The 26,890-nt window shown below is 39.2% G+C and overlaps 1 protein-coding gene across 1 annotated transcript in view; it reads left to right on the plus strand.

Annotated features, from left to right (window-relative positions):
• TMPRSS15 (transmembrane serine protease 15) overlaps nt 1-26,890 on the plus strand; it is a 450,422-nt gene that overhangs the window by 330,528 nt on the left and 93,004 nt on the right. The window contains exon 20 of the mRNA XM_089657394.1: nt 340-435. Within this exon, the coding sequence (XP_089513520.1) occupies nt 340-435 (96 nt within the window). The remainder of the gene's footprint in view (nt 1-339; nt 436-26,890) is intronic.

Here is a 26,890-nt window from a genome sequence, read left to right on the forward strand (position 1 = left end):
CATTAGGCAGCACAGACAACATTTCTGATAGATCTTCCTACCCAGTAAGAACCATCTATATCTGTATTATCTCACTAAAATTAGATTCAGACACTTTTTTTCCACCAGTCATTTCAACCACAGATTATTTAAGATTATTTAAAACCATTCATTTTTAATGAAGACCATTCATTTTTTAATAAGAAAATAGAATACATAACCAGTGCCTTCAAATTTCCTAAAATACAAATGAATAGATAACCACAGTATTACTGTTTTTTTTGTATCGCCTTCGTGTGTGGGTTTTCAATATCTTATATGATATATCATGTAATAAAAATAATGTTTGTTCTTCTCTAGATATGTGAACATAACATCACCTATGCTGTCAAGCTCGGCTGGGCCATTTGCAATATTAGTGCAAGCTAGTGATGGTACTGTAGGTCTTCAAGTAAGGTAAGGAGCTTAACATGTATTAAAATAAAGTCTTATACAATTGCTTATATCAGTAATGTAGGAGCTGCGCTGTAAAATTCTTAACAGTGATTTATTGCATAGTTGCATTTATTCAGTTGTGTGCTATATTATTGCGGGCAAATACACTGCTATCTAACATGTGACCAGGAGTAATCCTTGTGAAGTTGTCATTTACTTATTACAAAGATGGTCGATACTGATTTTGACATCATTTTTCAGCAACATGAAAAAATTTCAGTTTTTGATAGCCAGCAGGAAAACAATCAGAATAAAATGTGTGCACTTTTCCTAAAAAGTAGAGAAACCCATAACATGATTCTTTTATAATATCTTGTAACGATTTCTATATATCTATAGAGTTACATGTCTTCTATTCATCCTTTATATTTCAGCCATTTATCCCTATGTTCTTTCTTTTTTCTTATTCATGACCTATTTTGGGGATATAAGAAGAATCATAATCTAGCAAGCCTTTTGAAGCAGATTTTTTTCTCCCTTCTAAGTATCTGCTTTAGTAAATTGGCATCCCACAGAATGTATTTAGGAACAATGCTGACTGTCTGCTCTAGTTAATCATGAATAAAGGAATAATACACATCATTCTGAATATTCAGCATTTGCATATTTTATTGCTTGCATATTTTATCTGGAATTGCATTTGACTTACAAATCAAGTAAAAGATATAAATAAATGTATCACACTTGTAAATGAAATGTTCAGATTCTGTTTTTCTCCATTATTTTGTTTAAACAAGAAATACTCGAGCTTGCAGTGGACAAAGTTTTATATATATATATATATATATACAGTATATATATACACACACACTTTTCAATCAGTTTACTTCAGAAAAGTAAAATCTCTTCTGCTGCAATAGGTTCCTGCAGATTGTACTTTAGCTTTGCTCTTAGCATTGCTTTACCTGAGCCAGAATCTGTCAGTTTGCCTTTTGCTAAAAATGACTGCAATTTCAGGTCTCTATTTAAGGTTACATATGTTTTGATTTACAAAACACTGGTCATAAAGTCAGATCTCATCTTTTACTAATTGTGGGCATGAATGTCAATTCAATGCTTTTTTAGGGGGCTTGTGAATTTCCAGTAATGGCACCAAGAGCTTCTTCTCCTACTAGAAAAACAACCCACCTGCTTGAGGTTACAACCATCTGCCATCTTGTGCCCCTTTCCATACCAGAGGCCTCTTCATAACATTCCCGGCCATTGACCTTTATATCCCAAGTAATGAATATCCAAGCAAAAAATTAGGATTGCGGCACTTTACTGGTGGTACTTATAGATGGCATTAAAGTCACATTACATAGACATATTATCCAGGGTCACTTGATAGCAATTTGTCAATCAAATATAGTGGACGTTCCACTGCAATCACATGTGGAAGCAGCACAAGTACTTTTTAGTAAGCCATTTTCCCTAATTAGTTTCTCTCCTCCCAGGGTTATTAGTACTCACTCAGAGAGTCCTGGCCTGTCTTAGACTTCCTGTGGTCAACTCACTGCTCCTTACAGGTAGTCTTTCTGAGACAGGAATATTGCAGTCACCTCTGCCTTGGTTACACTTCTCCAAGTTACTATAGGAGGTTAGTTTCACTCCAGGGAACACTTGGCTTGTCCTAGAAGACCTTTTGTAACCCACTCTAGCCTCCTCCACCATAAGAGTCCAGATGTCTACAGCCAACATTTCTGAGTGCAGGTCTACCTCTCTCTGTCCTTCAGCCCTTTCCAGAGCCTTGACTTGCTGAATACATCTGCCTGATGGTGGGGTCTCTGACTTCCATGCTCCAAACTACACTAGGGCTCCTCCCAACCTGGCTTATATGTGGGCACTGACGTACCTATAACATAATTACAGGAGGGCTCTAGATAAAAGGGACCTTGCACCTGATGACACTATTCTTTGTAACAAGACATTGTTTTGGAACACAGCCACCTAGTTGCAGACTAGCGAACTGCACCTGCTTACAGACTGATGTCAGGGTCAGGCATAAAACAGACCCTTTATAGCAATCTTGAAGGAAATAATGAATGCCTTCTATTGGTGGAATTAGATACTTTTCAGCTTGTTGGAAAGAAATCGTTGCCCTTTTTTGTCATCTGCTAGAATTATTAGATTTCTAGTCTGGGCCTGAAAAAAATTGACATTAAAAACAATGTATTAAATGCAATAGTTATCATGGACTCTAAGTACATGTTTACCTGGTTGGTTGATGTGACTCTGCTGTTGAAAATCAATTTGCTATAGTGCTTCATTTCAGAAAATGTGCAGACACAGTCCACTCACCAACTTGTGTTTTAAGAGAGATATAAAGATTTTATATCTTTTAATAGACAGGTTATTGTACTGTAGGTCTTCTACTTCCACCTTTTCAAGCGTTGGCCAATTTTCACTATATAGACTCCCTACCTGTTCAAATACAATCTCACTGTGCACCACAGGGATCCCCTTCACTTTTCATCATAAAACTGGACTGGTAAAAACGCCTGTTTCACGGACCTGGACACACTCTCCCTACATGTCTGTCCACACACACTTGTTGCCCCCTGACGCACACTACTCTCCTGTAGTAAGGGGGGGCTTGTCAGGCTACACTGATTCAACACTCACCTGGCAATTAATCTCATCTGCTCAGGCACCCTTTTTTGCTGAACCACTCATTAACTGCATATACAGTAAATATGAACATTATTTACTTTTTTAACATATTTGTACAGGTAGATGTCCAATTTTGGCTTTCCAATGTGCCAGCGCTCTAACTGTATGAAAGTCAAATAAACCCAACACCCTATATGGTCATAAATAATCATTACATCATTCTATATATATATATATATATATATATATATATATATATATATATATATATATATACGCACCATGGAAATTAATAACCATACACTATAAATCCAGTAAATGTAAAATCATGAATATTAATATTATCTCCCAAAATCAAGGATTTTTGCATATGAATTTATCAATCCATACTACAAAAGACTATAGATTCCATATTTACCTATTGAAAACTCACCCACCAGAACTATATTATACACTTATTGCTAGGTTTGGTCAAAATGTACCTGACAGCTACCTGGTGGAGATTGAGCTGAAGAAGGGGCTTCTCTTGCACTTCTTATCTAACATCCTTAAAAGTGGTGACATGCAATATTATTGGTATTCATAATTCTGATGTTGATTGTGCACTTTCTGGGTTCATAATGTGTGCTTATTAATGACTGGCATATACTGTATGTATTAATTTCTATATTAACCACTTGCCTACTGGGCACTTTTACCCCCTTCATGCTCAGGCCTATTTTCAGCTTTCAGCTTTCACTGTCGCACTTTGAATGACAATTGGGCGGTCATGCAACATTGTACCCATATGGAATTTGTAGCATTTTTTTCACACAAATAGAGCTTTCTTTTGGTGGTATTTTTGCACTATAAATGAAAAAGGAGCAAAAATTTGGGGGAAAAAAAGTTTCTTTGTTTCTATTATAAAATTTTGCAAACAGGTAATTTTTCTCCATCACTGATGTATATTGATGAGGCTGCACTGATAGGCAGCACTGATGGTACTGATGGGCACTGATGAGGCAGCACTGATAGGCAGCACTGATGGGCACTGATAGGCTGTACTGATGAGGCGGCACTGATGAGGCGGCACTGATGAGGTAGCACTGGTGGGCATTGATGAGGAGGCACTGAAGATGCTGCACTGATATGCGTCACTGATAGGTGGCAATGATGGGCACTGATAGACAGCACTGAGGGGTTCTAATAGGCAGCACTAAAGGACACTGACTGGTGGCACTGACTGATGGTACTGACTGTCGGAACTCATAGGTGGCACTGATGAGCACAGATTGGCAGCACTGCTGGGCAGTACTGCTGGGAACTGATGGAAAACTCTGTTGGGCAATGATGGGCAGCACTGCTGGGCACTGATGGGCAGCACTGTTGGGCACTTCTGGAGCTGCACTGATAATCAGTGCCCTGATAATCAGTACCCTGATTATCAGTGCAGAAGTTTGCTTTGACAGTTGCCAGTTACTGGCAATAATTTCCTCACGCTGTTGATTGGCAAGTGATTGGACACAGCTGATCACATGGCAAAAGGCCTCTGTGTTTGGCCTTTTAAAATTTCATGTGATCAGCTGTGTCCAAAGGACATAGTGATCACAGACCGCGCCAGTTGCGTGCCGCTAGGGGCGCGTCCTGGGAGGACGTCATATGACTCCCTCCCAGAACTCAACTACCGCACTGTAACCATCATCCATCAGCTATAGCGCAGTAGTAATGTATGCAACAAAAACCTACAACTGTTGTTGAAACTATTTTTTTTGTGCTGAATAAGGATGAGTTTCAAGTTTGCGGCCAAGTAGATTTTAACCTGAGCTTTACATGTTCATAGTTCATGGAACAAGCCAATGGCCAGTTAACCCATCCACTGAACCTCCACCTACTGCATCTTGAAGCCATTTATTTATTGCAGTATCACTGCCACCACTAAGTCACAACAACTTCCAGCTCCTTTGCTTCTAGGAGGCCATCTGTGCTCTGGCAACCAGTGCACTATGCAGGCCATTGTTCTGCATCCTAACAACCAGAGATCATTGTTTGCTAGATTGTAGGTGGCCAGCCTGCACTTCATCTATGATAAAGGTGGCCACCAATGCCAACAGATATCTCCTTTTTACTCTTTAAATCTTGAAAAGTGCACAGCTACCCCTTAACTATTATATCCCCCAACCATGCATCTATAGCCTTAAACAATTTCCCCGAGATACAGTATTATCCTTCCCTGATGGAAAATAATCTGTACCCAGCAGGGGAATCAACAGTGAATTATACTTCCAATCCATTTGTTTATGTAATCCATCCCATACTCTTAGCACCTCCTGTGTCAGTGTACTACTAGTCTCATCCATATTATGAAACTCCTGTGGTATCCAAATAATCCTCTCTAATTGTGTATTACTTCAAGTGCCTTCTATTTTAAACCAACTCTTCCCCTGTGAGTTGTGTCCAATCTACAATTCATGAAAGTATCACCACAGTGTAATAATTCTTAATATTGGGCAAATTTAATCCTCCTTTTTCTTTCTTATTACACAGAAGTTCATACCTGATTCTCTGCTTCTTATTAGCCCATATATATTTAAGTATTAATCTTTGTATTATCACAAAGAAGGATTTTGGAATATGGAATGGGAGCATATGAAATTTATATAGGATTTTGGGAATTATTACATCTTAACCAAAGTTATATGTCCAATTCAAGAGATCCTTCCCCTTGAAAGTCTCAACTCCTCCTTTATTTCATTTATTAATGGGATATAGTTTACCTTATATATATTTTTATAGAAGGAGTCAATTTTAATCCTAGATAGCCCAATTCCTTTTCACTCTGTGAAAATGGGAAGTTCTTTTGTACAGTCTGCATCTCCTTCTTATAAATATTAATATTCAAGTTCTCTGATTTTATGGGATTTATTTTCAAATTTGAAAGCTCTCTGTACTCTTAATAATCTCATTAATTTAGGTAATGTTAACCCAAGGTTCACAATATTAAACAATATATCATCAGCGTATTTCGCTACCTTATGCTCTATCTCACCTATCTTAATTCCTCTAATATCTGCACTATTTCTTACCGTCACCAAAAAAGGCTCCAAGGGTAAAACAAATAATAACCGGGATAAGGGGCATTCCTGTCTTGTACCGTTGTACATCCTAAAAGGCTCTGAGAGAGACCCATTTACCTTAACCACTGCTGTCAGACCATTATAGAGCTCTTTTATCCAACCCATCATCTTAGTACCTATTTCCCAGACCTCTAGGGTATCTATCATAAACCCCCAGTCTACCCTATCAAAAGCTTTTTCAGTGTCAATCAACAATATAATTGTTGATATTTTTTTCTTTTTATCTTCTGTAAGAGAAGCAATGATCTTAGACCATTATCCCTCCCTTCCTGGTATGATACCCTGATGAAGTCATGTGACTAGCGTGACGTAACGCGTTGGTACGTGGGGAGGAACTTTACATACGCAGTGGTGTCATTTCTGGCGTGCGCGCCATTTTGGTACACCTTTTACTACTCATGCAGTACACTCATAGCATGAGGTGAAAAGCGATTGTTTTATGGGACAAATGTGAGTGGGCATTTCTTATTCTGATATTGTGTTATTTAATAAACATAATTACACTATGGAGGATCTCTTTGCTTTGTTACTATGATCCTTTATGGAGAGTGAGTGGTAGTGTTGATACCCATGGCTGGAGGAGATCTTAAAGGAGAGGAGTAAGTGCCAACATTGATGGGATCAAGTGAGGGGATGGTCCTGTGATGATTAATACCTGTGAGGATCGTGGTGTGATCCTAAAAGCGACCTGGCCCTTGTGGTCACTGTAAGGAGGTGAGGGGGCATTCTGGCCACTGGAGGATTTACACCTGTGCTGTGACCACATGTGAACGTTAACACTTGCATGTTTCTGAAGTTGGAGCACAAGTTTATGTTTTTCGATTTTGGACATTCTATTTTTGTGTGTATGATTAACTAATTAAATTATTATTTATGGGGACATTTGTATGTGGCTAAGTGTGTTTTGTGGCACATATCACTGTTATATAGGATTATATCCCCATAATAGGGGATTCACTTATTTGCACTACTGTTTTAGTGAGTGGTTGATCCCTCAATTGTGGATAATGGGGATTGTGGATATTTATTTTCACTTATTTACAGGATTTATTCTGTTGTTGTCGCTTTATCACCATTTATTTATGCACTTATAGATCCTGGAAGGATCTGATCACTTTACATATTTATACATTGTATTTATTTATATTAGTAGCGTTACACTTAGTTGCATTTTTCTAGGTCATATATATATATATGTATATATATATATATGTGTGTATATATATACATATATATATATATGTGTGTATATATATATATATATACACACACACAGAACTTGGGGACCAATTGGTCTCTAAATTTCTTATATTACTCACCCGTATACCTGTCGGGTCCTGGGGTCCTGGGCCCCCCCTCCCTGCTGTATTCTTCAATGCCATATTAATTTCCTCCTTAGTGATAGCTTGTTCTAAAGACACTCATTTTTCTTTTGCTATTTTTGGCAGGTCCACTGCCTTTAAAATATTCTGTTTCCCCCTCTTTCCTCCCTCTGTAGCTTTCAGGTTGTTAGACATCATACAGCTTATTATATAATTTTTGGAATGCTTCAGCGATAATCGGTGGTGGAGTAAACCAGTTCTCCTTTTTTGCCCTTAATTTTTTCAATATAATGTTTTTATTTTTTTTCCTTAAGTCTTTTCATCAAATATTTTCTTGGCTTATTCTCCCACCGATATCTTTCCTTTGCAATCCTATTAAAAATCTTCCTTGATTCTGGTTCCAATAGCTCTTTTAACTCTTCTCTTTTAAGTGTGATCTTCGAAAAAACCTGTGTCCTGTCTTTTTATGTGCCTGTTCTAATCTATACAGTTCCTCCGCCACCTCCTTTATTTTTCACTCCTGATCTTTCTTCTTTTTTTTTTCGCTCCTGCAGCTATCAGGATTCCCCTCACATATGCCTTACGTGCCACCGAGACTTCCTCAGTTTAATTTTAACAGAAAAAATTGCTCTGTTTCCACCCTTAGTCTCATCTCTATTTCAAGGTCCTGTATAAGTGACTCAGTTAGTCTCCACATTGCCCTTTTGTTCCATTCTCCTCCTACCTTTAATCTCGCCATAACAGGAGCATAATCCAAGATAGACATAATTTCAATATTAGATTTAACCAAATAATCCTTTTGTCTATGCTCGATCATTATAATCCAACCGTGAGTATGAGCTATGTGCCAGAGAGAAGGTATAATCTCTTTCTCTGGGATGTTTCACCCTCCATGTATCCATTAACTGACTTTGATGTAACTTCTTTTTCAACATTCTTTGTTTTTTACCTCCTCCTTTCTGCGCATTCGATGACATATCCATCCATGGGTCAAGACAGAGATTAAAATCTCCTGCCAAGACGAACGTCCCCCTCTTAAACTCTATAATTTTCCCCAACACTCCATACAAAAACACCTCTGGGTTTTGATTCGGGCCATATATATTAAACAAAGGTATAGGTTTGTTCCCCTATTTTCCCTCTTAAACATAGGAACTGGCCCTCTGGGTCCACCAATCTCTCCTCCACAACAAAACCCACATTTTTTTGAGCACCCAATTGCTGCTCCTTTAGCTCTCTTTATTGGTGAGTCCACATAATACCATATTGGATAGTACCTCAAATGTATTTTAATATTAGAGTCATGTGTTAAATGTGTCTCTTGCAAAAACACATCTGCGGAGAATTGATGAACTTCTCTAAATAGTTTTGTCTTTTAGTAGGAGAGTTTAACCCTTTCACGTTATATGTCATAAAATTAATCAGACTCATAGTTATTTAGTATTTCTGTTCTCTTTCTTGTTTGGAAGTAAAATGGTTTAGACTATCCATCTCATGGGTAATTAGATAAATATTGCACTATGCAAAACAACAAACTTCATACAGCATGCATATGTACTATGAAGACCCTCATACCTATACCTTTTTGAATGCTTTTAATTGTTTTACAGCTTGTAAGTAGGATTTTATTTGCGCAAATAAAGGAGTTTGATATGTATTACACTATGAGAGGCTTGTCTTTTCTTTCATGAAATTATTTGGCACCGTTTTCCGATTTCACATTTGTGTTTGGAGGTTTGTAAGATCCCTGTTATGGATATCGCATGGAGAACCTGCTAATATCTCATTGTAATGCTGGTTGGGACTCCCTATAATTAAGGGGTCTCCAATTCTGGTAAGCCTCCATTTAATTATTTGGTGGTGGTACACATCTTGGTGAATATTTGAAGGAAGACTACCCATATTGCACCTACAGCATCGATTTATAGCGTTATCACTGACTGTGCAGTCTTTATCCTTCTATGAACTTTACTATATGTTTATATGGACATTACGCCATTGTTTTGTTGATTTGATCACATTCCACAGTTTTTCTTTTGTATACATATGTTTATTGGAATTCACACAATAGTATTTATTTATTTGTTCTGATTGCCTTTCATAGGTCTTGATAGTGAATATGCATGTTGCATGAAGTTTGATGTTTCACAATATTTATCCAATTAGGTTTTTGTAAAGGTGGTTATCCTCTTTAATATTTGCAGCTTTGTGAAATAAATGGACTGGAGTCTTCCGTGGTTTGATTTTATTTATATATCCATCTCATGGACCTTCCTTCCCCTCTGCCCCACCCCCATCCCTTCCATCCCACCACTCCCCTTCTCCCCTCCCACCCCCTCCAACCCTTACCTAAATTACTAAGAACCCCTGGCCTATACATTGCTCTGGAATCTGATGTGGTATTCCCCCACTGATGATTCCTAATTTGGGGTAACACTCTGAACATGGACGCCTACTCCTGCTCCCAGCTCTTAACAAGGGCTTTAAGTATTTAATATCCAGTTTGGCCTCCCGATGCCCTATACCTATCTTCCCTGAACATCTACTGGGGAACACGAGGGGAGGGGTGAGAAGGAGAAAGAAGAGAGAAAGGAGGAAAACCATAGTTCATCCCCTAGAGCTCCCTGTCCTTCTAACTCTCTCCCACAGACCCCCACCCCACCACACCTCCCCCCAATTCTATCTATCTTCTCTTTTTACTCACTGACCGCTACTTCTCTTTTTTTAACCTTACACTTTCACTTGATCCCTCCGACCACCCCACAATTCCCACATTCTGCAGTTCTAATTTTTCACAAACGTCACTTAGTTCTTCTGGGAAGCTTATCTTTGCTGATTTTCCATCTTTCCACCCGATCAGACATACCAGTAATTCCCAATTATAACGAATTCCCTTTTTCCTCATCTGATCCAACAAGGGTCTCATCAGTCTTCTTCTGGATAAAGTCTCCATGACAATATCTGCAAAGACTTGTAATTTTGTTTCTCTGAATTTTATCTCTCGCAGTTTTTTCCATATTCTTTCTCTGTCCTCATAATGATAGAATCGGACAATCACATCTCTGGGGGTGTTTGATGTTACTCCTGGCGGGTGTCCTATTCTGTATTATCTCTCAATCTTCAGAGGGTCTGTGGCTGATCTACCTGTCAATGGGTTAAACAGCTTTATTTTTCCCCATAGATCCTCCTCATGTGAATCCTCTGGGAGGCCCCTGATCCTGAAGTTATTTCTTCTCTCTGTTTTCTTGATCCTCCAATTTTGAAGACAATTTCCTCCGTTCCCTGCATCTCCTCCAACTGCGTTTCCAGATTATATATCTGGTGAGCTTGTGTCTCCATTCTCTCCTCCACATCTTCTATTCTTGTTAACACTCATCCAAGATCTTTATGAATCACTGCCATTTAATTTTTCATAGAAAGTTCCAGTTTTGAAAACATTTCTACCATCTCTATTTTTGTAGGGATTTGTGATATTACTCCCTGTTGTTCGTAGACATTTTGATCATTTACACTATTATTGTTTATCGATTCATTACTCTGAGTCTCTTCCCGTACACCAAATGACAGTCTGGACTGCCCTCCATCAAACTTTTTAATTCTTTCCTGATGTTTCCCCAATCTCTCTGGGCTTTTTTTCTGTGATGGCAAGTATTTCTTTATTGTGCTAGCAGTTAAATTGGACTGTTGGGTTTTTCCACCCTACCCCCCCCTTTAGTGGATCTGTTCTTCATATTAGCTACTCTTAGCCGCAGATTTTTCACTCAATGTTCAAAATACAATGTTCCCACACCCCCGGAGGACCTGACCTCCTTGTTCTTCTGCAATGACTTTAAAATCCCAAGTAGCATTTAAAGCACACACTTTATTAATAACACTACTAGAATCCTGAGTAACCCCAGCTCCTTTGTCTTCTAACCGTCCAGCCCCACAGCTCAGGTATACAGTTGCAACAGAAGAAATAAGGACTTAAATCTCCTGCCGTTGCCCACGGCAACTCACCTTCACACTCTAATCCTGGGCTTCTGCATCTGTCTGACTTTATACGTTCCTCTATCCTAGTCGGAGTCTTGTACTCCAATATGCAGGATCACCTGAGCGGGGGTCTGGGCGGGAGCCCAGGAAGTCCTGTATCCTGGAGTCCTGGGGTTTCTCCTGGCCTTCGGGTCTCTTGTGGTGTGTCCCTCTTCTTCAGCCACTGTCCAGCCAGCTTAATGCCTCAACTCATGGACCGTTCCTTCTAAGGACCTTCCTTTTTCAAGCACCTCTTCAGCCTCCCTCTCTTGGCTCCGCCCGCATCCAGGAAGTAACTACATCGGCCAGCACCAATCCCTTCAGGAGCTCCAGGATCCCGGCCTCAGACCTTTGGTCCCTCCACCAGAGACCACCGCCGCTGCCCTCCTCCTCGCGACCGTACCTCAGGGACACCTCAACACTGACCGGAACCATCCACAGGATCATGTAGGATGCAGGGTAAGATAAAGGCAGATCAGGCCCCAGGTTATCTCCTCATGGCGGGCGTCTGGAGCTCCTGACTCACTTAGCAGTCTCCCAGCACCATGTTCATGCCACTCCCCCAGACATCAGCACACCCCTATCACAGTTCTTTAAAATGTATAACGGAACATGGCAGGGATGCCCACTTTCGCTGCTACTTTCTGTTATATCTTTGGAACTGCTTTTAGCGACTGTACAAATGAATATAGATATAAAAGTGAATTGGTGTAGGAGATGACGAACATAAAGTGGCTGCATATGCCGATGATATGTTATTCTATATTATAACTCCTAGAGTGACCTTACCAAATCTAATGAAAAACTTAAAACAATACGGAGAACTAAAGAACTTGAAAATCAACCCTACAAAATCTGAGATATTAAATATTAATGTTTTGAAGAAAGATAAAACAGATCTTACAGAAAACCTTCCCTTTGTAAGGAGAGAAAAGGAATTGAGTTACCTAGGTGTAAAGTTAACTCCTTCCTTAAAGAATATACCGTATACCAGAAAAATTACATTCCATTGATAAATGATTTGAGGGAAGAACTGAGGAGACTATCAATAGAATCACTTTTGTGGATAGGGCGTATAAACATGGTCAAGATGTTGATAGTTCCAAAGATTTTCTACAAATTACACATGCTCCCAATATATTTACCGGGGTAATTTTTTCAAACCATAAAAAAGATGATACTAAAATATATATGGGTGAATAAAAAGCTGAGAGTTAAATATGAACTACTATGTAGAGATAGAATTAATGAGGGACTAAATGTGCCGGATTTTAGGAGATATTATTGTTCTGTGTTGATTTCACGAATAGCAGATTGGACTTACAACCCAGGGAGGAAAAGATGGATAAAGATAGAAAATTAATTTTTAACATGGTATGTTTTTAGGATATGGCATAGAATTCACAAACAAAAGGGGTGGGAGTACAATTCATTGTTAATACCACTTGGGGGAACAGAATTCCTTCCCCCTTTCCCCCCCCCTCCCCACGGGGATAGAGAATATAGCAGGCAAATGGATAAAGGATAGAAATGCACATTTAAAATATATCACTGACAATGGCCAGTTATGTTCTTTTTTAGATTTAAAGGATAGGATAGAAATATTTTCTATGTTGGATAAGTGACGTTACTGTCAATTAAGACATTTTGTTGCAATGCTCCCGCAGCCACTAAGAACAGAGAAGGATATGTATCCATTTGAAAAACTCTTTAGTCTAGATACTATGCAAAAGCAAGTTCTTTCGTATATATAAAATCCTTATGGAATGATCTGAAACTGTCCTGCCACCGTTTATGGATAAGTGGGAAAAGGAACTTGGTACAAAATTCAGGCTCAGTTCACACTAGCTTTGTCACCAGGCATCAGACAGGCGTTTGGGAAGCGTTTTTAATGCTTCTCAAATACGTATGAAAATTCTGCACATGGCAGCACGCAGTGCTGTTCACACTGAAGCGGTAGCATTGTGTCGCATTGCAGCAAACTGACGCCTCTTGTTGAGTCAGGAGGAGTTGAAGCCTCTCCTTCAAGTCTATGGTGCCGCTCCTCAAATGCCTGGCAGGCGTTTGCGCCGGTGTTGCAACGTGCTTGCAAGGCATTTGGGGAGCGATAATACCATTTAACTTCATTATAAGCGTTTGTGGTGCAGTTTTAACACTTGGCAAATGCCTATCAACCGACTCAAAACCGTGCATAGGGCACTTGGGGAGCATTTGAGGAGAGTTAAAAACGCTTCCCAAATGCCTGTCTAATGCCTGAAAATGCTATAGGGGCATTTGGCAAGAGTTAGAAATAAAGTCAACTGTGAACAAGCCCTAAATGAACAGGAAAAAAAGAAAATATTCAAATTAGTGCACGGTGCGGTGGACTTGAATATAGTAGAAATTAATTATAAATGTTTAGTGAGGTGGAAAAGTAAGTAAGTAAAGAAAATATGGGATAGATGGAAGGATTTTAAGATATCTAAGAGATATATAGAACTGATTGGAATGTAAAGGAGAGGAAGAGCCAAAAACAATAATAAATACCTAGATAATGGACAGAAGAGTAAGATGGTAGGACTAAACAGTGGAACAGAGAGGAAGAGAAGGGAAAGAGACAAACAAAAGGAATAAAGTAAGGGAATAGTAGGAGGTGATGAAAAGGGAGGGGGGGGGGGCAACATGGAAAATTTGTTATGGAAATGGTTGACAATAAATGTATGAAAAATGTTGATGTAAAGTAATGTAAAACTAATAAATCCATTGTGGTGAGTTTTGTGGGGTCACCTGGAGCACCTTGAATTGGTCATGTGCTTATCTGTTACTAATGGCACCAGCACCTATTTACTTACCTTTTGTCTTTTTTTAAGCACCTGTTATTTGAATGGACTTATCAATACATTGGATATTAGTTGTATCTTCTGATGTTGTTTATTTATTTTGTTTTTGCACTTTTACATGTGATAAACTGTTTAGTAATCTTGATTCACATTGTTGTCAGCACAGTCTATATACACATTTATAGGGTTCACGATTAAGGAAGTTAGCCACATTTTGAAGACTGCAGCAGCAATAATCACATGCATCTGTGTTTCCTTTTGTCTGTGGCACAAAGTTTTCATTGTTATTAATTTTTTTATATTAGTATTAGTGTCAGTTAGGGGTTTATTTACTAAACCTGGAGAGTGCAAAGTCAGGCTCACTTCTGCATAGAAACCAATCAGCTTCCAGGTTTCATTGCCAAAGCTTAATTGAACAAGCTGAGGTTAGAAGCTGACTGGTTTCTATGCAGAAGTGAGCCTGACGTTGCACTCTCCAGGTTTAGTAAATAAACCCCTTAGTGTCAGTGTGAGTCCCTGAAATTCATAAAGACTGGCACAGGCAGATTTTGAGATAGTTTCTATCGTGCATTCTAAAAGAGGTGAAGAATTCCCCAAAATTCATGTACATGTCTAGAACTTGTACTTGAATTTGGCTCACGTTGCACCACTTTTAGATTGCAAGTGAGACATTTTTCCAAAATCTGTCTGAGCCAGTTTTTCTCTCTATATACCAAATGAATTTGTCTTAATTAGCTCCACTTTTAAATTTGGCACATTTAATGCAGCACAATGTAAAAGTGAATTTGGTGCGCGATACGCTGTCAGGACCAAAAGTGTTGCAAATCCTTCATATTTTGGCACACTATATTAACAAGAGGGGTTAACACCAGAAAAGTGGCGCAGCAGCTTTATTGAATTCCTGCAGTGTGTTTAAGGTAGGATTAAAAAAGCAAAATATGCGCTATTGTTTCTGGGCACTGTTACAGGTACAAACAACAAATAACATACACATATGTGGTATTGCTGCAATCTTAAGGAGCAGATGGATTTGGGTTGTTCTTTGGTGGTAAGTTATGGTAATAATGAAATGGGATAAATTCCCTGTGCAACCTATATGTAAGTGTCAGGGTTTTTTTTATTATACACTGCTCAAAAAAATTAAAGGAACACTTTTTAATCAGAGTATATCATCAAGTTAATTAAACTCCTGGGATATTTATCTCGTCAGTTAAGTAGCAGAGGGGGTTATTCATCAGGTTCAGCTGCTTTGCTGTTAATGAAATTAACAACAGGTGCACTAGATGGACAACAATGAGACGACCCCCAAAACAGAAATGATTTTACAGGTGGAGGCCACTGACATTTTTTTCCCTACTCATCTTTTCTGACTTTTCCACTAGTTTTGCATTTGACTAGGGTCCGTGTCACTACTGGTAGCATGAGGCAATACCCGGACCCTACAGAGATTGCACAGGCAGGCCAACTCCTCCAGGATGGCACATCAATACGTGGCATTGCCAGGAGGTTTGCTTTGTCTCCCAGCACAGTCCCAAGAGCATTCCAGGAGACAGGCAGTTCCTCTAGGAGAGCTGGACAGGGCCATAGAAGGTCCTTAACCCATCAGCAGGACTACTATATGCTCCTTTGTGCAAGGAGGAACAGGATGAGCACTGCCAGAGCCCTACAAATTACCTCCAGCAGACCACTGGTGTGAATGTCTGACCAAACAATCAGAAACAGACTTCATGAGGGTATCCTGAGGGCCAGATGTCCTCTAGTGGGCCCTGTGCTTACTACCTGACACCATAGAGCTCGATTGGCATTTCCCATTGAACACCAGAATTGGCAGGTCCACCACTTGCACCCTGTGCTTTTCAGAGATGAGAGCAGGTTCACCCTGAGCACATGTGAAAGATGTGAAAGGGTCTGGAGAAGCCATGGAGAACATTATGTTGCCTGTTGGTGGGCCAGTGATGGTCTGAGGAGGTATATCCATGGAGGGATGCACAGATCTCTAAAGGGTAGGCAATGACACCCTAACTGCCATTAGGTATCGGGATGAAATTGTCAGACCGTATGCTTGTGCAGTGAGTCCTGGGTTTCTCCTGGTGCATGAAAATGCCCAACCTCATGTGGCAAGAGTATGCAGGCAGTTCCTGGAAGATGAAGGAATTGATATCGTTGAATGGCCCCCACGCTCGCCTGACCTAAATCCAATAGAACACCTCTGGGATATCATGTTTTGGTCCATTCGATTCTGCCAGGTTGCACCTCAGATTGTCCAGAAGCTCAGTGATGTCCTGGTCCAGATCTGGGAGGAAATACCCTAGGACACCATCCATTGTCTCATTAGGAGCATGCCCCAACATTGTCAGGCATGCATACAAGCATATGGAAGACATACAACCTACTGAGTACCATTTTGAGTTGCTGCAATGAAATTTCAGCAAAATTAACTAGTCCACAGCATAATTTTTTCACTGTGATTTTCGGGGTGTCTTTGAATTCAGTCCTCTGTAGGTGGATAATTTTCATTTCCATCAAATTATGGGGCATCCTTACGTTCCTAACAAATTAACCAGCCATATCAGTATAGATATCCAGCATGATATTTTTCCCCATTGAGATCTGATGTGTTTTCTAAGTTTTCTTTTATTTTTTTCTGAGCAGTGCATGAATTAATGTTGCTGCAATGCACAATGTGTGATCCCACTAATCAATCTGTAAAATACCTTAAAATGTTGTTCTACATCCAGATATTTTATATCAAACCTCCTAATAATGTGAATATGATTGATACCACACTAATATAATAAGCAACATATCACCCATGCAATTGTATTATAAATTCTCCTAAAATAAAATTATATGCTCCGTGACACATAAATAATATTAAATATTATAAAAATTCTTCCAAAAAAATTATAAAAAAGTGTTCCTTAACCTCCTTGGCGGTATTCCCGAGTGTAGCTCGGGGTAACATTTCAGTACCACAAACGGTAACCCCGAGTTACACTCGGGAATACCATGCGGCACTGCTCCGGCATTTGTTCTTCACTTACCTTACCCTGCGCTCCTGCGATGTGTCCCCTGCAGCATCCCCGGCCATCTCCTCCGGCCGATGCCGGCATCCGGCTTCTGTGTCCTGTCCCTGTGACGTCGGGACGTACGGGCGCCGCTGGTGGCGGGAAATGTAAAAATTTTGAAAAATGTCTTTTTTTTTTTTTTACATAGTAAAACATTGCTGTCTCAACCAATTTCACATACATTTTGTCCCTAATGCTTTGTCCTGTGCCCTGCCTGCATTTTGTCTGTTCTTTCTGCCTGGAAACTGAGAAACATCCATGGTGTCCAAAAAGTGTCCCTTTAGGTCAAAAGCGGTTTAGATCAGCTAGGAGAACAGCGATAGTAAATCAGAACCACTTGCAGAATTGAGTGATAATGATTTGTGGGGAAATTCCTCATCAGACACTGAAAACGATTCTGCGACTTTGCTGAGCAATGTGCTAACTTGGCGCTATATTTCACATTTCAGTGTTTTTGGTGTGATTATATTATTGAATTACATTTATTATTATTATATTATTATTTTGTATGATTATTTATTAAATTATAATTTATGATTTCGTGTTTCAAATTTTATCCTACCCGGGATGTTTACTAGACTCTTGTTCGGACAGATTTCAGTGAGTTATTCCTAAGAATTACATGCCTACAATGAAAAAACTACATATTTCCATGCAAAAAAATGGTACCGCTTTCAGCACCAAAAATCGGAAAGAATCATACCAAGGAGGTTCATGGAATGTTTTATTACATGACATTCCAACAGTCCAAAAAAATTAATTCACATCACCGTTCCAATATTTGTGCAGATAAAAAATATTGATGAACTCTTTAGTGATTCCCACCACCTTTCAAACACCGCTCACCTTAATTTCAGACCTATGAGCAGGTCACCATGCACATTCCCCTTTAAGGGGTCTATTTGGCTATCAAGACAAGTCCTCCTCCTTCCTTCTCTACTCTTGTTGGAGAGAGTCAAATCATCTGATCACCCCACTGAGAAACTCTTGCTCGTTAAGTCAGATAAAATAAAAGACTATACATAGTGTTTTACCATTTAAAATCACTATATATTAAACTAATAAGAAATACACTTACAATTCAAGCGCACTTGATTTGCATGTTATTATTAAGCTTGTGATCTACCAGAACTCCCAGATCTTTCTCGATCATTGATTCCCCCAATTGTACCCCCCCTATGTATGGTGCATGCATATTCGTAGCCCCCAAGTGCATAACCTTACATTTATCAACATTAAACCTCATTTGCTACATAGTTGCCTAATTAAAAAGTGCATTGAGGTCAGCTTGTAAGACATCCTGTAAGACATTATTCCACTGCACAGCTTGGTGTCATCTGCAAAGACTGAAATGGGATTTTAATCCCAGACCCTATATCGTTTATAAATATATTAAAAAGTAAGGGTCCCAACACTGAACCCTGGGGTACACCACTGACAACCCCAGACCATTTAGAGCATGAATCATTAACCACTACTCTTTGAATGTGATCTTTTAGCCAGTTTTCTATCCATTTACATACAGATTTTTCCAAGTCCGTAGACTTTACCTTACATATTAGCCCTGTGTGGGGAACTGTGTCAAACGCTTTTGCAAAATCCAAGTACACCACGTCCACCATCACCCCTCTGTCCAAGGTTATGCTCACCTCCTCATAAAAAGAAATCAGATTTGTTTTAACTTCTGTCTTTCATGAATCCATGCTGTCTGTTACTTAAAATATTTTTTCCAGCAAGAACTCATCTATGTGGTCTTTTATTAAACTCTCCAATATCTCCCAACTATAGACGTTAAACCAACAGGTCTATAATTACTTGGTAAAGATTTTGACCCCTTTTTAACCACTTGACCTCCAGAGGATTTACCCCCCTTAATGACCAGGCCTCTTTTTGCTACTCGGCGCTGCACTAATTCAACTGATAATTGCACGGTCATGCAATGCTGCACCCAAACGAAATTTACATCCTTTTTCATACAAATAGAGCTTTCGTTCGGTGGTATTTGATCACCTGTGCGCTTTTTATTTTTCACGCTATAAACAAAAAAAGGCCAAAAATTTTGAAGAAAAAAGATATTTTTTACTTTCAGCTATAAAAAATATATAGTAAACTCAAAGTTAGGTATAAATTTAGGCCAAAATGTACTCTGCTCCATGTTTTTGGTAAACAAAATCCCAATAAGTGTATATTGATTGCTTTGAGTGAAAGTTATAGCGTCTACAAACTATGGTATAGATACTGCAATTTACGCCATTTTTTTGCTATACAGCGCTAGTTTAACGAACAATTGCGCGGTCATGCAAAACGGTAAAATGAATTTTACATCCTTTTTTTCCCCACAAATTGAGCTTTCTTTCGGTGGTATTTGATCGCCTGTGCGGTTTTTATTTTTTGCGCTATAAAAAAAAGGCTGACAATTTTGAGGAAAAAAACTATATTTTGGACTTTTTGCTATAAAACATGTCCAGTAAAAAAAAATTTAAAAATCAAATTTAGTCATACATTTCTGCCAAAATGCATTCTGCGACATGTCTTTGCTAAAAAAAAAAACCCAATACGTGTAAATTAAATGGTTTACGTGAAAGTTATAGCGTTTACAAATGGCAGGAAAGATACTGGGATTTTTAGTTTTTTTTTATACTAATAATGGCGGCGATCAGCGACTTATGGCGGTGATTAGCGACTTATGGCGGGACTGTGGCGGACATTCTGACATTGGGGGGTACTGACTTGGGGTCACTGACATCCCCAGTGACACCAATACAGTGATCAGTGCAAAAAAAAACCACTGACACTGTACTAATGGCACTGGGGAGGAAGGGGTTAAGTTTATTATTCAGGGAAAGGGTTAACTGTGTGAGGGGAGTGTTTTACTAGGGGGCGGGTGTGTGTACTGCAGGGAACACCGCTGATCGCGAGAGAGAAACTCTTCTGTCCCGATCAGCGTGTCCTGGAGCTGTCAGGGAACTGACAGAAAGCACAGCTACTGCAGCTGTGCTCTCTGTCAGCGATTGCCGCCGATCGCCGGGACATAGCCGGTAACGACCGGCTGTGACCCGGCGACTGACATCCGCGGCTATGATCGGCGTGACAAGTAGGGCGGCGGCGCACCTCGCGCGCGCCCCCTACCTGTTTTAAAAACACGCGTTTTAAAACGTGGTTTTTCCCAGCCGTGCCGCCCTGCCGCCGTATTTCTACAGTGGCTGGGCGGCATGTGGTTAAATACTGACACCACTTTGCTCTTACACCAATCCAGTGGTACTATGCCAGTCATTAAAGAGTCCCTAAAAATTAGAAACAATGGCTTTGAAATGACAGAGCTCAATTCTTTATGGACCCGTGGGTGTATGCCATCTGGTCCAGGTGCTTTATTCACCTTTATTCTGTGTAAATATTTTTGGTTCATACCAATTGTGATCCAATGTGGATCATCTGGAGCTGTGTCAATACCATCCTTTGTATACACAGAGCTGAAGAAGGTATTTAATAAATTTGCCTTCTTTTTATCCCCAGTCACCCACTCTAGATTATTTTGTAAAGGGCCTACATGCTCGGACCGGACCTTTTTACTATTAATATATTTGACATTTTTGGGGGTTGGTCCTGCTATCGTTTGCAATCTGTTGTTCGTTTTCAATTTTTGCGGCCTTTGTTTCCTTTTTGCATATTCTGTTATATTCTTTGTAATGTTTAAATGATGATAGCGTTCCTTCATTTTTATATATAATAAAAGCTCTTTTCTTATCATCTATAGCTTTTTTAACTTTGGCCGTAAACCACATAGGTTTCATTTTAAATTTTTTAAACTTGTTGCCCATGGGAATATATTTTGCAGTGTTCACATACAGTCTTTTTGAAGAACTCCCATTTCTGTGTTGTGGTCATTGATGCCAATTTTCCCTCCCAGTCTAGGTCTTGCAGAGCAGCTCTCAGCCTTGGAAATTAGCTCTCTTAAAATTGAGCGGTTTTATTTTTCCTGCATGTGCTTGCTGTTTACAGCTAACAATAAATTAAATCATGTTATAGTCACTGCTACCCAGATGTTCTTTTATATGGACATTTCTAATAAGCTCTGCATGGTTTGAGATTACCAGGTCAAGCAGAGAACAATTCCTAGTTGGGGCCTCTATGAACTGTACCATAAAATTGTCCTGTAATAGGTTTAAAAATGTGTTCCCTTTAATTGTTCCTGCAGTACCATTACTCCAGTCAATATCCGGGTAATTAAAATCCCCCATTATTATCACTGTCCCAGCCTTTGCAGTCCTTCTGATCTGTGCAAGCAGCTGTTCTCCACCTCCTCATTAACACTGGGAGGCCTATAACAAACTCCAGTGATTACCTTTGTAGTAAGCACCCCCATGCGCAGTTCCACCCATAATACTGTTCCACCCATAATACTTCAGCCTCATCACACTCTCCATCAACTAAGTCCTCTTTCACACTCAGTCTGAGATCACTTCTCACATAGAGACAGACACCATCACCTTTCCTATTTACTCTGTCTCTCCGAAAGAGAACATTGCCAGGAATATTAATGGCCCAGTCATATAAAGAATGAAGCCAACATTCATCAATAGCAATTAAATCATATTTCTCTTCATGCACCAAAGCTTCCAAATCACCTATTTTGCTTGGCAGACTTCTGGCATTGGTGAACAAACACTTTAATGAATTGACACCTTGTGTACACGTATTTTGCATATTTGTTATTTTCATAAATATGGTACCAATTCCACTGGTTGTTTGAAACATGGGGACCATCTCATCTGCCATAGCCTTCTCCCCATCTTTCCCCATTCCACCCACCAAAAGGTACTGACTCCTGCCTGACCGGTCTACCCTGTTATAATCAATTCTCCCTCCCCCTCAATCCTAGTTTAAATACTCCTCCAGCCTTCCCGTAAACCTCTCCCCCAGCACAGCAGACCCCCTTTCATTTAGGTGCAAACCATCTCTAGCATATAGGTTGCACCCCAATGAAAAGTCAGCCCAGTGCTCTAGAAACCCAAATCCTTCCCTCTTCCACCAGGTCTTTAGTATTTGGAACACATATAGTTCATCTTAATATGACAAGCGTACCATTCCTTGAAGTACATTTATTACACCTGAAGAATACCCTAAATTTAATTTTGAATTTTTTGTAGAGAGTAAGAGGTATAGGTATAAGACTGATATGTAGGGGGGAGGGGAGTGCTTAGGGATTGCCTAATTGGGGTGTAAATGTAAATTGTCAGGAGGGGGGAGAAAAGTTGAACAGAGAGAGAGGGTGGTTGGTAAGATAGGTAGTAAATAAAGAATCTGAAAGACTGATAAATCCTTCCCCCACCACATGGTGTGAATCAGATAAGGAAGAAGGGGCAGGGTGAGGTAAAAAGGATTGATCAATGGTAGGACCTAGTCGGCTAGATTATAGCTCTGTTAGGAAAAATTTGAGTGGTGTGGGGTGTCAGTTTTACTATTAAGGGGCTGTTTGTAGTTGTCTGTTCATATAAAGTTCAACCAGGAGAGCCAGATGTTTTGAAATGTAGGCCCCATGAACACAGGACACTTCAGAATGATGGACACTGACTGCTGGAAAACGTAGATTAAAAACCGTCTGTTTAACCGCGTTTGCATAACGTGTTTATGCACGTTTACGTTTATGTGCATTTTTTAAAGATAACAACAGGAGAACCTTCCAAATGCCCAGAATGCACTGAAAAGTGCTAAATTAATAATTATTTCAGACTGTTTCAGAGAAATACAGAGAGTTGAAGCAGAGACAGCAGTATGTGTTTAAATTACCTTAGGTGTGAGTTGATCCTTAACATTTCTTTTGTTTCCAAGGGTGGGAAAGCTGTCTGCTAGAGTAAGTCATTAAGGCCACCTGGCAAGGGGTCTTCAGGAGGAATTTTAGGTGTGAATGGTCATTAACATATCTTTTGTTTCCAAGGGTGGGAGGGGTCTGAGGTGTGAATTGGTCATTAAACTGTGTGACAAGCTTGGTAGGAACATCCTGTGTTCAGTGTTTTGTCCATCTGAGTACCTTTAAAATGCTTTGCATGCATTTTTCGTGATGAAAAAAGGCTCTGGACAGCATCGGGAACTGGAAGAGTTTTAAAAAAATGTTCAAATGCTTATAAACGCCATTCGCCGCATTTACAAGCATTTTGCGTTTGAAACGCTGTTAAAATTGACTGCTGAATGCAAGTTTTCTGCGTTCAAAAAAATCACTGTAAACTCAAATGCTTGTAAACGAAGATGTGTACATGGACACATAGGAAAATATTAGGGTGAGTTCAGAGGCTGCTGAAAAAAAAACGCTGAACAGCTCTTAAACGTGAGTTTATCAGCTGCAGTGTACATGAGCCCTTAGAGTTTGTAACTTGAGCGAGCTGGTCAAATCCTCCATCTGTCTATTGTCTTTAATGCCATTGTGATATCATTGATGGGGTAAGGGATTTCTAAAGTGTAGGAATGCAGGTATAGGATACATTAACTAGGTGTATTATAAATTATTTTCTGTAAGCTTTTAGAGGTATTGTGTTGTGATGGAGGAGGAAAATATTCAGGGTCTTTTGGTACAGAGCAGTCAGTAAATTTATATGATCAACCAGACAAATTTTGGTATCGATAGGTAAATGAAGTACTGGAGAGGATTGTGATACAAGTGGGTTACTATTTTGTACCCTGATTCCTAGTTTGTATTTCTGAAAAGTGACCTATATGAAAGCGTGAGGATTTTAGATCTTGCTGTAGGTGAGAGGGTAGTTTGTAGATACTATTTCCAGTGGTCTAAAAATGTGAGTGGGGCTTGGGAGGTCACAGAGATTATAACTTTATAGGTGAAGGAGAGCGCATGTAGTATTGGGCCATCATTCTTACATTCTCTCTCAAATTGGGTTGTGGAGTATTGAAAAAGAAAAACATTAAAGCAAAGATTTGAGATAATGAGATAACTTTAAAATCAGCACAAACTCTATATATTTTTACCTGCTTCTTGATTAAAGTTGAATACACAGTAATATGTTTTGTGCTTCCATACCTTTCACTGTTTACACAGACGGTTTGATTTACTAAAGGCAGGAAGGCACTTAGGAAGGGAAATTGTGCATTGCAAGGGAATATCCCATGGAGTTTAGTAAAAGTGGTGAAACTTCACTTTGCAAACAATACGAAGTCATATGCAAGCAAAACAGAGAAAAAAAAAACTGAATGGTTTTTATCTTGCACATGGTTGGATGATGGGTGTCAACAGTGCTCCACCTCTTTGAATAAGCTCTGGGGAAAAAATGAGAAACTCCAAAAATCCAGCTAACTGCACTCCCAGGAAACATTCAGCTGTATTGATAATATAAAAGTCATCAAATACAGCACATAAGTACCATCGAGACAGAGAGAAAAGCCTAGACATTTTGTGCTATCTCATAATGAGTAAGGGCTGAGACTTTTCTCTCTGTCCCCATGTGCTGCATTTGATGGATTTTATAATGTCAATAAAGCTGGATGTTTTCTCAGAATGCAGTTATCTGGATTTTGGAGTTTCTCATGCACACAGTAAACAACCTGGGCTGGCACCTGAGTTTGTGAGAGGTGTGGAGGATAGCAGCAGCAGAGATCCCTTGAGCAGCAGCCTATTTTCTACTACATCAAAGCTCTGGGTCAAATTGAACAGTCTACTTTCCTTTAGTAAATTAACCCCAGTGACTTAGAAAGTATGAGAGACACTGACAACCAGGCAACTATCATTTTGAGAAGGATTTCAATGGCAAGATTGTATTATTATTATTATTATAAATAATAATAATAAAAATAATATTATATATTTTTTAACAATTACAAGATTTTAACCTTACACTACAAAGATACACATGTAGCAGGGTCGGACTGACCATTTGGAAACTCGGGCACTGCCCAAGGGCCCGGGGTCAGTAGGGGGCCCCATGAGATGCCCCTGGTACCTTTTTTCATAGGCTTTTTTGAGTTTGGGCAAGGACACAGGGGCCCCATGATCCTCTAATGCCCAGGGGCCCCATGAGTTGTCAGTCCGCTCCTGACATGTAGTATAGTATAAAATTAAATATATGCAGCATGTGTTATACATAGCGATATATTAAACCTTTGGCAGATCTCATTTATCTTCCAGCTCAGTGTAAATCTGTTAGCATCCTGCCTTTTATCTTTTCCTTCTTTAGTAATTTAATCTATCAATTGTTCAAAGGATAAGCATTTTTAAAAAGTCTACTTAGTCTTGATAAGGATACATTCTTTTTTATCTGTATCCATGGTAACCACCCTGTCCACGACAGTGTGACAAACTTGTCGAATTTCGATTTAAAAACCATTGTTCCCAGAGATCTGTTGACTTTCTGATGGCAGCGCTATGAAAAAGCAAGTACTCCTTTTATTACAAAATTGATTTTGTTAAGATGATGTGTGTATTAAGTTTAGGAGCTGTGATGCTATTTTCACTTAGCTCAATTATGTGCTGATAAGAGAGAAAAAAGGAGGAGATTAACACAACAAACTGTGTTAGAGAAATCAAATTCCCAAACTAATGGCTTGCTGTTAACTGCACTGCCTTTCAGTATGTTCTTCTTTGCGGCTGTATTATCAAAGCCCCAGAGCTGCAATGTGACAGAAAGTGCACCTGTTGGTCAAAGCAAAATGGAATTTTGAATCCTTTGTGTAGAAAATCATTTTCAATAAAAGTAATCAGTGGTAATGATTTCTTTGCATAAAGAGCAGTTTCAATCTGAAAAGATATCTGCTTCTATTTAAAGAATAAGTTCACCTTCTGATCCTGTATATAGGGTCTAACATGTAACATATTCCACATTCCCCAGCACCCATCCCATGGTGAGGATTCTTCTTCGAGGACCTGCTGTCACATTTTAAAAACAGTGCTCAGTCCACACAGCCATGTTATTCACTCACATGGATCTATGTCTAAATGAACTACAAGTCCTGTCTTCTACTGTAATGCGGCTGATGGCTTGTAGTTCACAATAAAACATAAGGGCACTGATAAGCACCCTTGTAGATCATTCACACTTCCTACAGCCCAGTAATTTTCTTCTTGTACAGAGGTGGAGAGCTGTAGGAAGTGTCTGCAGGAGCCTGACATTGCACCCGCGATCCAATGATCATTAGTGCAATGCTTCACAGTCTGCAGTGTAAAAAAAGAAAAATAAATGCACATTTGTTTACTTGCAATATAACATGCATTTGTTTGTTTTTTTTTTTACAAATGGTGAGCTTAGCCTTTAAGCACATGAAGTTCGGGGCAATTTTTTTCACACAAGGGAAAATCTGCCATTTTGTATTATAAAATTACTTAAAACTCCCAAACAATTACTCATTTTCATGAAACAATATGCTCTGCAGAAAAAATGGTGGCAGTTGAATTTTTTTGTTGGCAGTTGCAACTGTTTATGTAATGCATATTTTCAAAATACACTAAAATGAATTTTAATCACAAAAACACAAACATCATGCTATTTTTGTAA

Source organism: Staurois parvus, unplaced genomic scaffold, assembly GCF_062004578.1.
Source record: "Staurois parvus isolate SC_StPar_1 unplaced genomic scaffold, SC_StPar_1.0 ptg000988l, whole genome shotgun sequence".
Taxonomy (NCBI): Eukaryota; Metazoa; Chordata; class Amphibia; order Anura; family Ranidae; genus Staurois; species Staurois parvus.